General features: G+C 34.7%; 1 protein-coding gene and 1 pseudogene across 1 annotated transcript; both read right to left on the bottom strand.

Annotated features, from left to right (window-relative positions):
- Window positions 1–215: 215 nt before the first annotated feature.
- LOC132545460 (uncharacterized) lies at window positions 216–1523 on the bottom strand (annotated as a pseudogene).
- A 5441-nt stretch (window positions 1524–6964) lies between these two features.
- Window positions 6965–11309, bottom strand: LOC132545430 (uncharacterized). The gene is made up of 4 exons (XM_060209116.1): window positions 10616–11309; window positions 9326–9583; window positions 7853–8030; window positions 6965–7235 (listed from the first exon to the last, which is right to left on the bottom strand). Exons 1-4 carry the CDS (start codon window positions 11307–11309, stop codon window positions 7013–7015), a joined length of 1353 nt encoding a protein of 450 aa, XP_060065099.1. The 3' UTR covers window positions 6965–7012.
- Window positions 11310–14542: the final 3233 nt, after the last annotated feature.

Here is a 14542-nt window from a genome sequence, read left to right as displayed (position 1 = left end):
GGAGGGGAAAAATGCATTTGACTTTTACGTTAAACGTGCGATTCAATAAAGAAAAAACAAAAATAATTAATTAAGAGATAAGTTCCACGTCGTATATTATGAATGTGTTTGTAAAACATATTGCAAAAATAGAAAATGAAATATTTCTTTCTTGAAAAAAATGATGGCGAGTTTTGGCAGATCCGTACCAAATAAATATTAAATTGCTGCTGCCTTCACAAATCCTTCTGTCGGTCATACCGACAGTTGATGATCTTGGTGATCTCTTCTGTCAGAACCTACCACTGTAACCCATTCTCGTTCTCATTCGCCCTATCGGGATGATAGTTAACCACTGCTTGTTGATACCATTTCTTCTGTTTGTGCTAATACTCAACATTTGTACTTGAGAACGGTTATTGCTGGTATTTTGTATAACATAAAGATAGTACAACATAGAGGGGTAACACAGACGCTATCCATATTTATAACATCTTCCTGTTCTATGGCTTGTTTGAACAACTTAGCACCTTTAGAATAAATAAAGTAAAGTTTATCATGTCGGAAAGAGAAAAGCTCCATATAGCGCCTTCTTATCTAACCTATCACGTAGAGTGATATATGAAAATTGAGGCTTCGTGCTAGAAAAATTTTTCAAATTGATAAAACAATATACGTGTAAGCTTTGATACAATGGTTTTCACAACATATCAATTTCAAGAAAAGACTGCACCTCGAAATATCTTCAGCTTGAATAAGAGGAAATGTATGAGAATTAATCACATCAGAACTAATAAACTATACTTTTGATAATAAAAACGTTTGCCATTTGCCTCTATTCTTCACTTACCAACAGCTATTGCTTGCATTGCATTCGCAGTACACTCGTGCATTATGACGTCTTCCTCTAAAATATCACATTCTTTCCTGACAAACTTTTTGTTCAAACCATATTTTTTATCCTCGGGAATGAGGATTTAGCAGTTACTCATTTCAGACAACCGTCTCTGATAATTTTTGTTCTCAATTGCTGTCACACCATTATGGAAATGTAACCTTGCAAGAGTGAGATAAAAATTACCCTTAAAATAATGTATTTCAACAGCCTCAAGGACAAGGTGATATTGGTCGAATCTGTCGGATAACTCGAAGTGATCATTCATAAAATCAGTAAAGTGTAGCCAGCAGTTGTTGATGGATTCAAGAATCTTAGCTGTCCATTCATGTCTATTGCACGCAATTCTATTCAAATATGCAGATGAAAAATACTTGCATGCCTCTTTATAATAATGAGTTGAATTTGCAGCTTTCATAGACAATTCTATTTCAACCTTTGCAAATCTCAATGAGGCCATTGCTAAGTTCTTGACAGCTGATATCATTTATGCGTTCGTTTCTGCTGCCTGGAAGGCTCTGCGATAACATTCTGCAGCCTTATTGAACCTTTGAAATCTGATCGAGTTACAGAGACCCTCTCTAGCAGAAGTGTAAATGGTGTTGCCTCCCTTCCGTAGCTTCATTGAAAGGCTGTCCGTGTCTTCCATGATGACTGTCGGCAGAAAACACATCATTCATTATTTAAATTTTAAAATTTTTCAGTAGTTTTCTCTATCATTTCCCTTATCTATTTCTTTGATTTTATTTCATACTCGACAAATACGAAAATTAGAAACACTCGAAAAATACAAGTTTTGGAGTAAATTAATATTTAACGCTTTTATGGCAGTAGTATGACTAAAGTAATCAATGTTATCATATCATTTAAAATGCAGAACACAGTTTCCTCTTGTGACAATGAGTGATAATTGCGTTATTTAAACTACTACATTATCAAACTTTATATATGAGGGAAAAACACAACCAAAGAAACAAATGCTCTCTACAATCGTTACTTACATTATAAATATAACGTAAACAATTGTCTGTTGTACACAACAGTGCTTACACACTTTATTGATTACTCATAGCTGAAGTGGATTGTGTTGTTTAAACAAGTCCCTGCCAGCATCGGTAAGAAGTATGGAACAAAAAACATACGTACCAACGTATCACAATGAGCACGTGAAAATATAGAATAAATAGGTAATGGAATAGATTAACGAGAAGTAAAATTCACTTTATTTACATTCAATATACTTTATCCCTTACTATGGCTGCTCATACCATGTTTCACCATCGATTAACCCTAATACGACTAACATTCAACTAGGCTAGTTCTAAATTAAAAACCAGTGTACATGTCAAACCTATGCGGAACTGAAAATTAATCAATACTACGGTAAAAACAAGCATCATTGTTTAAATTTCTATTCTTCCGAAAACCTTGTATTATTTTCATTGTATGTTTTCTTGTATTTTTTCTTTGTTTTTATTTACCTTCGTTTCATCGATTTTAAGGCTGAGCAGACATTTGGTCAGACAGATCAGTATATTCGTGGTGTTATTGATTATCTGACAATGTTATGATGTCAATATGTTTTGGAAATATATATTTTATTATGAGTTAGATGTGTGCGATGATTGTTTGTATTTATTATGATTCTGTCCTTTATTTTCCTTTTTCTCATTCAGAAATGTGACATTATACACTTGGAGAGATCACAAGTTATATGTTGGATGTCAGGGATGATTCAGAATCTGATACATCAAAAATTTTAATGGTTTTTATAACAAATAATCGATATTTTATCCAGTGAATTCGACCATTCCATATTTTTGGTATATGTCACATGTGTAGTATACTCTGGAACAAATTTCATTGACTGTACCAATCAAAAATCCATTGTAATATCTTTGTGATGGAGACAATGCCGTTACGATATAAGTGATGCAATAAAATAGCTAAATCTGTTATATTTTTCATCTCCATCTTGACTTTAAAATCTGTCAAAATTTAACGTAAGTTATATGATAAAATTTTGTAAATCTCGTTTTACCATTTTGCTCACCTTTATTCGAATAAAAAATATTTCTATACCACCGGGTTGAAGGATCGGGAACAAATTGTTTTTGTGCTGCCTGTTTGTCTGTTGTCAATTTTATATTTTGCCATGTGTGTTCCTTATGACAAGACCTTACCGGTGCATGCAATTACCACAGGTCCTATCCTGTACAGTTTTCATGTCCCACTGTTTTGTTGCAACTGGGAGCATAGAGTTCTATGAACACAACTTGTTATTTCTAACACACGTTTAATGAAAATAAAACTAATGAAAGATCCTATATGGATTATATTAAATTCAGATTTGTGAACATCACTATAATGAACACACAGAATAAAAAGTTGAATCACAAATACCTCTTTGATTTTAGTTACGATCACCAGGCGAAAGCTAATGCCCAAGCGACGCATGGGAGGTAACAAGTCAAGAGAACCCGACAGAAAAATACAAAAGGCAACCCGTCACAGCTGGTGTGAGACTTTTTAAGGTAACTTCGGAATCTATGGTGTGAGTAATCATAATGGCGCCATTGTAATATTTATCTAAAAATGTGATGTCACTAAATCAATGTGTAATTATATATATATAATTTAATAAGTAATATAAGATATTCCTGGAAATAATTCGATATCATTTTATAATGGAAGACATAAAATCTAAAACAACACTGCTACATTAAAATGAAGTCAATTCATCTTAATGTAGTTTCCACCGATAGCCGCGAAATTTGTGTTCGGCAATATGAATATCGATGCTGTATCTTTACCATAACGTTATGTTGAAGATCCGGGTAAGCGGTTTTTATTCTATTATTTCATACATTCAATAATCATTATTTAAATAATTATTTCCGTGCTGCAGGTAATAGAAATAATTATGATAAAACAAATAAGCGGACCACAGTCATGAGATTTAAAAAAAAATTCTGTTTAATCAACAACCACGAAAATTTGGATCCTTACAAAACATGCCCTTTGCAGTACATCGTACTTCAGTAACTCAATACAACTGGATAAAATACGTACATGATATGTAAGCACATTTACGATTTCACATATTGCACAAAGGAAACGCAAATTAACATTGTAAAATCAAATGTTTTCGTGGGGCTAAAATTTTGTGGATTTCCAAAAATATACATTTTGGCTCTTGATTTCAGGGATAAATCTTTCTCACAAGATTTATACTATGATCAACGTCAACTTTCCTCATCATTTCGAGGCAATATGCATGTCTTCGATTTAGAGTACCCACAATTTCAGCTAAAGTAAATCCCCCGGGATATATTATTTTACCAAAGTTGATCGAGAGAGATTTTTGACTTGATGTTAACCGCACCATTGTTTATATATTTGTTTTTGTTTTAAGACGGACTGTTCTACGTCAGCCTCTCATCGCGATCTTTTCCTTAATCGAAACAAACATGGACAGCTTTCCGCCAAGCTGTATGATAAATGTGATGATTTCAATTTCCTACTGTGAATTTTTAATTTTTGGACAGCAACATCCCTGCATCCCTAACCTATGGTGTTGACATGTCGCAGTTGATTCGATATTCGAGGGCCTGTTTACAATATCAGGATTTTTGTGCAAGACATCATTAGTTTACAAACTCATAACACAGGGTTTCAAAAGATGAGATAAAAATTACCAAAATCCAACATGTTTTTGTTTATTTATTAAACTCAAATATATATATATATATATATCACAATATTTTGATTCTGAATTATGGTGTTTTGTTAAGAAAGCCTTTATTATGGATGATTTTGTTATTTTTGAAAGCCTTTAAGGTAGTGTTATATTATATTTTAAAATATGTTCAATAGAAAGGTTCATAAACCTAAACCCATTTAACTTTTGTTAAAATTCCAATTCAAAAACAAGACATTGGTTTTCATATATATATATATATATATATATATATATATATATATCACAATAGGAATAGAAAGGTTCATACAAACAAGAAAATGTTATAAACTAAAATAAGCCTCCTTTATATATATATTACATACATCTCTAAAAGCTGGCAAGTAATTCTTATTCTCCTGAGAGGCATTTTGCAAACTTCAACCGTCGAAAATCTGTCAATACAAAATAAGGATTATGTACAATTGAGCCAAGTAATAAATTGAACTACAATGTATATCAGCTATAAGTCATAAGGTCACCAATTAGCAAACTTCCATTATATTGTAACAAAAATCGAGAATGAAACGTTACCGAAATGAAATAAGATTTCGGATGAATGGATCGAAAATTTACAAATAAAGGATGGACATTTTGTGCCAGGCAATCGGAAATTGTCAGGTCAAGGCGAAGTGTCCAGCCTCAAACACCAAGTGGAAAAAGAGATGTGTTTGACTTTTATGTCAAACGTCCCAAGTAACAGCAACATAGAAAGCAGCTTAACTTATGCATCCGGAACTTGCACATAATTTATGTTTATAATGTAATTTCGTTTTCTTCTTAGGTATATCAAGTGGGCATGGGTTAATACGAGTTTCCTCCATTGAAATATAGTCCTTAGGTATGTAAGTAGTTACTTCCCCTTGGAAAGGAATCAAATGATCATTGATAGACCCCTTTCAACGACTATTTCAAGTCTTTTCTGCCAACTTCCACAAAAGATATCAGGTTCGTTTTTTGTTTTTTGTTTTTGTGTTTTTTTTTTTTACATATTTCATTATTTGGTCGAATGCGGAGTTTGCCTATCATCGCTCATGCTTTTCATTAGTGATAACCATATTTTACATATTTCTTCAAAAATGTTTTCCCCATTTTTAATATGCATAATGCCATGCTGTACTTTTCATGTGTGTCATCATCATGTCTATGTATTAATGTGAAAATGCATTAAATTCACCATACGTTGACCATATTCATTTACATCATTCTTTTGGTTGTTGACCACTAACATCTGTGTTCAAGTAAGGGATAATGATGATGAAACAAGTATTTATATAAGAATACTTATTTTTTATATTTATGAATATACAACAACTGATTAGAGTACACTTGTTACACTTTGATAGTATACAAGGTACAAGGCACCTTCCGAAACTCATGCTATTTGAATTCTAATCAATCTGTGTATATAGTTACCTAACCTTCACAAAGAAACCGATTCATTTATATTGAATACTATATTCAGTTACCGATAATTTGTTGAGTTTGATTAATGTAATAGTTAACATAATTAATATGTCCACAATATACTGTTTATCACTTTAGATTGATGTTGATATCGTTTCTGTATCTATGTTTGATATGTCTGTGGTACACTCAGTTTTAGGACTTATTTATAAAGGAATGGTTGGAGAGATATCATGATGATTGGGAATATTTTTTGATTTTAGCGATTAAAAAGATGTATTTATATTTTGCAAATTAAACGTATGCTAAAACGCAGCTAACAGTTTTTCTCTAACTCTTTAACGTACACCGGGGATGGACATGGCGACACTTTAGATATAGTAATGATTTTTAAATACTTGTCATAAACTACTACAACTAATCACAAACAACATCCACACACATACAAACAACCAGGATCACAACACAAACTTTCAAGTTTGTTGGGAGGGAAATGAAACAGGAATATAACAAACAGTAAATAAAAAATCAGAAATAATAATGTTAAACCAAATAACAAAAATGTGTGAGCAAGGTTTTATCACAGATTCTGGCAAAAGGACTGATTTAATAGAAATTAAATCAATCTATCAAATCGAGGTTGATTTTTTTATCTTTGTAGAATTATCCAATTAAAGTAGGAGACAATACCATGAGATATGATTTCATATGTGTTATTATTAACTTAAATTGATCTCTGGATTGAGAATATCACCTACAATATTGAGAAACACACTTGAAGCGAAGAAGATCATCATTATCGACCTCTACACTTCACATTTCGATGACCCATTTGATCATGTCGTTATAATAAGTTTCTCCAATGTCGATATCTGTCAATTACCTTAACTAAACTGATGGCCCCCATCTTTGAGCTAGCGTCAGAATTCATAACATGTCGGAGATTGGATTATTTTTCAGCATATACAATACACATTACATTGCTGCTGCCTTCACAAATCCTTCTGTCGGTTATACCGGCAGTTGATGATCTTGGTGATCTCTTCTGTCAGAACCTTCCACTGTAACCCATTTTCCTTCTCATTCGCCCTATCGGGATGATAGTTAACCACTGCTTGTTGATACCATTTCTTCTTTTTGGCTAAATCTATCTCTGAGGGGTCCGACGGCATGACGAATGAGTCCTTGTAAAGAGGATTCTTCGGTGGGAAGTTCCTATGATATAAAAATAAGACATCAACTGGGTAAAAGATTTCCCCCCACTGAACGACCAGAAAACGCATTTTCTCTCATTTCATTTGAATTAAAGTATCAATGTTACATAATTCTTCTGAAAATAACATTATCAATCATTGAATGTGACGAAACATGCGCCTCATGTTTACAATATATAGGGAATCAACCACGTCTTTTTCACCCCGTACCTTTTCATTTTCAATCAGTGTCAATCTGTCCTCCAGTACATACAAGTAAACATTTAGCTGTTACGTAAATTATACGCCTATCGTTCATTCTAACGTTAACATATAAGCCAAAAGGGACGAAACAGACGAAAATTTCTCCGTATACATTATAGTTGTCTTATAATCAAAATGTAGGGAGGAGTGAAGACTTAAGCTTCCAGTATGATCAATGAATGATTCTCTTGCGGTCTAATAAATCATATATTAATAAATGTGATTTATTCACCTACCAAAAAGGTTCCATTGTCATATCGGAACCCCTATTGCTTCCAGTTTTATAACCTACTGCACCAACAGGAATGGTTACTATACTTTAAACCATCTATATACATGTATTGATATATTTCATATTGATGTAAATAGACTAACTTGTAAATATAAGCGAGCAGTTCTAAGTCACCCTTTTTGTCAGCTTTTTTGAGGTCTTCCAGTTGTTCAGTCATTTCTTTCTTTATCTCTTCTCTTTGTTTCTTCCATTCTGCATCTTCCTCTGCTACTTTCTCGTCTTGGTATTTTTTCACAATAGCCGAAGCCTCTTTAAACCAGTCTGAAATGATAGAAATCTTAACAAGAATTTTCTTTACATAAACAACGTATATAAAACATTAACGAGGTATTTGTAGACGTTGAAGACATGATAGAGATATCCATCTGTACTCAAAGTCAACATGGAAAGCTAAGAAAATATTGAATTAGATATGTTAATAATTCCCGAAGCCTCTGCGGGCCCAGGAGATCTTTCAAGTAATGAAACATGTACAATGGAGAAATCTTGTCTACTCTTGACGAAAGAAACAACGGAGGTGTTTTTAACTTATGACAAAACAAGGGAATATTATCAATTATGTTCAGATTCAAAGACTTCGATTTGTATTTTTTTCACAAAACATAAACGAGTAGTTTAGATATCAGTGGCAAAATTTTGTGTAATTTGTAAAAGATTGATGTTGATTACCTTACTACAAAAAGTTTAGTTTTCTCGTTTTCATGTGTATTTGTTTATTTGATTAAAATATGAAGAAATGTCAGTTGTTGGTATGTCACAGTTGATTCGATATTCAAGGGCCTGTTACCATCATCACGATTTTCGGGCAAGAACTCGTTAACTGACGGACAAACTCGTAACGTAGGAATTAAAAGAGGTAGGTTGATGGAAATTAAGGGGCAGTTTAACGGTCGTCATAATGATCTCAATGATGAATATTCTGTTTCTTTGTGCGACAATAAACTGGAAGTGTTTGTTGCTCCATAGTTTGCATGTTAGTTCCATTGATGTATACCTTGGATTGACTGAGGTTTATATGGCGGATGTCGTCGATGAAGCAGGAGACGCTTACTCTTCCGGAACACCGGGTCTTGTTTTCCTTGTACTTTTTCAAGAGTTTTTATTTTACATATTGTTTATATTTTGCCCTTGTTTGGATTATGATAGGATGGTAACATTTATTTTTGATTATTTTTTGTGAAACAAGTTATCCCGACTTGTACCAATCGCTGGACAGAAATGAATGTGGAAGGAAACAAGAAAACATACATGTCAGGAAAATGGCGAATACTTTTTCACATTCGTTCGGAAATCGGATTGCGAAAGTCTGTATGATAGGCGAATGAAATAGGTTTTGCAGGTCATATTGGTTTTCTTTGAATATAAAAACAATCATCAACAACTAAATTATTGAGGCAAAATTTTCATTTCATAGAGGGACAATTTGCTATTCTCTGTACTGAGGGTATCTTTAACGACAGAGGTCAGACACTTTGCTTTCACCTATATGTCTTATAAAACGCTTATCTGATTTTTCACATATTTCACACTTAGTTATCATAATAAAAATGTTTTACCTTCCGATGTGAACACACGAGGCTGCATGCTATGTGCTAGTTGAACTGATCGCATCATGTAGTCCTTGGCTTTTTCTTTCATCTTCAGCACCTTTTCATAAAGTCTGCCTAATCTACTTGTCGCAATGGCCTCCTGTTCCTTTTCAGTTCTCTCACGCGTGCGCAGAACTGCAACTTTATACCAATCTACCACGTCCCAAATCATGTCCATGTTTACATCATCTGTCTGTTCTATGGCTTGTTTGAACAAGTTGTCACCTTCGGAGAGGAGTACGTTAGGATGTTATTACATTTTTGCCTATGAAGTATCTCATTTGTTAAAGTGTTATTTCTCATCTGATAAAAATGACAAATCATAAAGTCCGGTACAAAAATACAAAATCATAAACCTGAAAGGGTTATTTACTAGTATCACGACCTTCAATTCCCTGGTAAACTTTCGTTTCCAAGGAAGTCAGCAAACAATGTTACTCAATTTACCTTATCACAGATCAAACCCCAACCCCAACCGAAAGTCTTGAAAGTGGAGCTATACAATTCAAAAGGATTCGTGTTATCAACACCGACATCTAGGTTGCCGCCATATTTACTGCCGCTAAGTAACTGGTCACATGTTAACCTGTCTCTGAACATTTTAGGGTAAATATTTTGTCTGTTCGTGATATGAATAAGTAACATGTTCTATGTCATTATAAAAATGAATTTTAATTTGAATTTATCTTTGAATTTTCATATTTTTACTTTTATTTTCAAAACGAACTATATTTTGTCGCGTACTACGAAGCTATAATGACCGAGTAGTGCCCGCGAAAAGCATATTCCCAATTATGTTAGCAATATGGCTATTACGATTAAGAAAATGTAATAGATAGAAATAGAGTATCTTTAGTAATAACAAATATATTTCACAAGTTCGCAATCGTGAAAGATACCAAACAAATACGAGTGAAATCTATCTATTACTGTAGACACTATTAACTATCCTCTATATTGACGGATGGAAAAGTTTCCATATCACAAGTTTTTGGACATCAGGTGCAGTGATATAAAATACAAATGCTGCTGCATGCTCAGACAATTTATTTTGATCTTGAAATTGCTAATGATATCTACTTGTAACAATGAAAAGTTTTGATTAATTTTATCTTACTGCAATGACTGCGCCTCAGATATATCTTCAGATTTGTACCGATAAAGTATATGAGATTTCGTCTTATTAGAAATAATAAACGATGCATTTGAAATTGTTGAGTATTAAACTTTTGCAATTTGCCTATATTCAACACTTACCGATAGCTATTGCTTGCATTGCATCCGCAGTACATTCGTGCATTATGACGTCGTCCTCTAGAATACCACACTCCTTCCCGACATTCTTTTTATCCAAACAATATTTTCTAGCTTCGTGAATGGGCATGGAACAGTTCCTCATTTCAGACAACCCACGCTGATAATTTTTATTCTCAATTGCTGTCACACCGTTACGGAAATAAAACCTTGCAAGGTTGAGATAAAAATTGCCTCTAACATAATCTATTTCAACAGCCTCAAGAACAAGGTAATATTGATCGATTCTTGCTTCCAAGTCGAAGTGATCATTCATTAAACAACTAAAGTCCTGCCAGCAGTCGTTAATTGATGCACAAAGCTTTGCTGTCCAATCGAGTGTGTAGCACGAAATCCCATTCAAATATGTATATGAAAAATGCTTGAATGCCTCTTTATAATAACGAGTTGTATTTGCAGCTTTCATAGACAGTTCTATTTCAACCTTTGCAAGTCTCCACGAGGCCATTGCTAAGTTTTTGGCAGCTGATATCATTTCTGCCTTCTCTTCTGCTGCCTGGAAGGCTCTGCGATAACATTCTGCAGCCTTATTGAACCTTTGAAATCTGATCGAGTTACAGAGACCCTCTCTGACAGAAGTGTAAACGTTGTTACCTTCCTTTCGTAGCTTCACTGAAAGGCTGTCAGTGTCTCCCATAATGACTATGGACAGAAAAACATATCAGTCGTTACTTCAATGCTGTTATTGAAGTATTTGTTTCGATAATTCAACTTTTCGCATTTTCCAAAAGATGTGCAGAAGGTACGTAACTTTGATTATATTCCATTCTCGACAAATAAGTAAAATGAAAAAAAAATGAAGAAAAAAAAAAAAAAAAAAAATGAAGTGCATTTTAGAGTAAATCATTCAGCAACGAAAATAATTTTTAAGACAGAATGTTTCTTCGGATGACCAATGCTGATGTATTTGTTCGTTATATTTCTCCTTTATCAGAGCTTATATATATATATATATATATATGTGTGTGTGTGTGTGTGTGTGTGTGTGTGTGTGTGTGTGTGTGTGTGTGTGTGTGTGTGTGTGTGTGTGTGTGTGCAATTGTATATGAAAACAAGAAGCCCATAGGGTGTGTATCGCCCTCTAGATTCTAGGTGTCTTGACATTGTAGATATTCTTTATGCAAAAGGGTGTGGATTTCTACTGGTTCGAAGATAAAATCCAACAATTAAGTCCAGAGGGTGTGGGACCGGAACACTGGACTTTTACATCATGATTGTGCTTATCTCTTCATGCCCAGCATTATTACCTAGCAAAAACATGGGGATCTAAGTTGTGTATCAGATATAACTCATTTCCCATATTGAGCACACACATCCACCAACCCCCAACCCCCACCCGGCCCTATGGGGCCAAGACCCACTATTTATACAAAATCGATTTCCCAACCCCAAACCACGCTACAGACCAAGTTTGGGCAAAATCCCAGAAACTGTCTCGAGGGAGAGGCCGGACTCAAGGGCTAAATCTTACATCATGCATCTCTTGATTGCTATATATGGTTAATTGGTGGGGATCTCTACCGTTTCAAAGACCAAGAAATTAAGCCGAGAGGGTGGAGCCATACTCAAGGACCAGTTCTTACATCATAGTTGGGTTTATCTCTCGAGTCCTAGCTATGCAAAATATGGTTTTGAGGTGGGGATTTCAACTGTTACAAAAATATAAACCAGAAATGAAGTCCAGAGGGGCGGAGCCACACCCAAGGACCAGTTCCTACATTATGGATGTGTTGATCTCTTGATGCCCATCATCGCTTTATATGGTTCAATGACATAACCCTGAAACTAAGTCCCCGGGTGTAGGGAACCCACGGCCAATTTTCACACCATACTTGTGTTTATATGGTTATGGAAAAGTGATCTCGAACGTTTCAACGATATAACAATTAAACAAAGTCCGTTTTGGTGGGACCAGACCCAAGAGTCAATTCTCACATCACGAACGATTGTGTTTATATCTGTATGCCCAGCAATGTTATATATGGTTATGGAATGAGAATATGAACTGTTTGTAAGATGTAACGCATTTCCCCTTTTGAGCCCCTTCCCTCTGCCCTAGGGGGCCAAGACCCAGCATTTATACAAAAAAGATTCCCCTTCACCAAAATGTAATTCTGAGCAAATTTGGACAAAAACCAGTCATTGGTACAGGAGGAGTTGGATTTGAAAGAGTTTTCTCTATTTCCCCTGTTGAACCACGCCCCTCCCGTCTCAGGATGGCGAGACCCACTGTTTATACAAAATAGTTTCTCTTTTAATAAAAAATGCTTCCGACCAAACTGAGGCAAAATCCAGCCATTCCTATAAGAGGAGTAGGATTTGAAAGAAATTTTCCCTCTTTTGGCCCCGCCTGTACCGGGACACAACATTGATACAAAATATTTTCTTGTTTACAATATTGTATACAATAGTGAGTGCGTGATAATATGGCTTACTCATATACTCGTAGCTAAACTGATAGGTGTATTGTAAACATGTTAATAGATATAGACCAATAGTTCATACATACCAACGTGTCAAGCAGTAAACGGAAACATATAGAATCTAAAATGAACGCGAAGTAAAATCCATTCAATTTTCAGTCAAAATAATCCGTTTATATGGTTGTTCAACATATACAGCTTGTTATAATCGAGGAAACAAAATATGACTTCAACTTCCGGTTTGGTAGGTTCTAAATTAAGAACCTGTGTATAGGGTCGGGGTATTAGGAAATACCTTAAGTTGATCGATCACAAGTTAAGTTGAATTTGCTCTGGAAAAGGTATTGATTTCTACTGCTTGTCTTTCTGATGTTGTTAATAATATCTATATGCGTATGTTTCGTTATCGTTTTCAGTAACATTACTTACTTCAAGAACAAAATAGCTATCGTCTTGAATCAGACAAATGTCCAGCTAGTTCCAAAGTGAAGGAAGGGAGGTAACAAGTCAAGAAAAGCTGGCAGTAAGCTACAAGAAGCGATCTCTCAGAGTCATTCCGGTAGCTATGATAGGAGCAATCCCGGTAACTCAGTACCGTAGATCCAATATGAAAGAACAAAGAAGAAAGATCAACACACACACACACACGCGCACGAGCACGAGCACGCGCACGCGCACACACCGCACCGACATCTGCATCAGAACATATACCAAGACCTGTAACTGAGGGAGATAATACGACATCAATAGAATTCGTCAGTGAAGAGAAACATACCAATTACAAAGATTTAATAGACAGAGACGACATTTCTAGCATGGATTCTATCACGTCTTTCAAGTTCTTTCCAGCAATGGACTTACGTTGACCTGGTTGACAATTACTAGCTTGTATGTAACATTGGGACAACAAGAAAAAAAATGCATGATTTCCGTTTCACATGGACGAAGGTTCTGGTTTGGTAGGATATGATAGCTTGACATAAAACGTCAAAACAGGCAAAAAGAAACTTGATAGGTGCTTCTAGGATACGGCTTGCACATGAGGACAAACATATGACGTCTTCATATTTTTAAGAAACCAGAAACCAAATGAAAGCATGTTAGTTTATATTGCCGAGTTTCGGTCCGATACAAACAAACAAGACTTAGGTGAATGAACATTATAAATTCAGATTAAAGTACTTCTGGAAGGATTGTTTCTAAATTTAAGACCTTATATAAAAATGCGGTAACCAGGATCCGTCGAAGATATTATGAGAATAAGTAAATTAGAACAGAACAGTCCTCGCAAGTCTCGTTGGTTGGAGATGCCTTTATTTGACATAACAGAGAAAAAAGGCTGACAGCTGTCGCTTTTAACTATCAGGTGTCTAATTTTATGGTTATTGTGACGTGTGTTGCAATGTGAAGTTGATAAAGCCTATCTTGGTTTTTAATTACTGTTTTG

The sequence above is a fragment of the Ylistrum balloti genome, unplaced genomic scaffold, assembly GCF_031769215.1.
Source record: "Ylistrum balloti isolate Yb309-2 unplaced genomic scaffold, AGI_CSIRO_Ybal_v1 Utg369848, whole genome shotgun sequence".
Taxonomy (NCBI): domain Eukaryota; kingdom Metazoa; phylum Mollusca; class Bivalvia; order Pectinida; family Pectinidae; genus Ylistrum; species Ylistrum balloti.
Note: the sequence above shows the minus strand (reverse complement) of the source record. Positions and strands in the feature narration are given on the sequence as shown.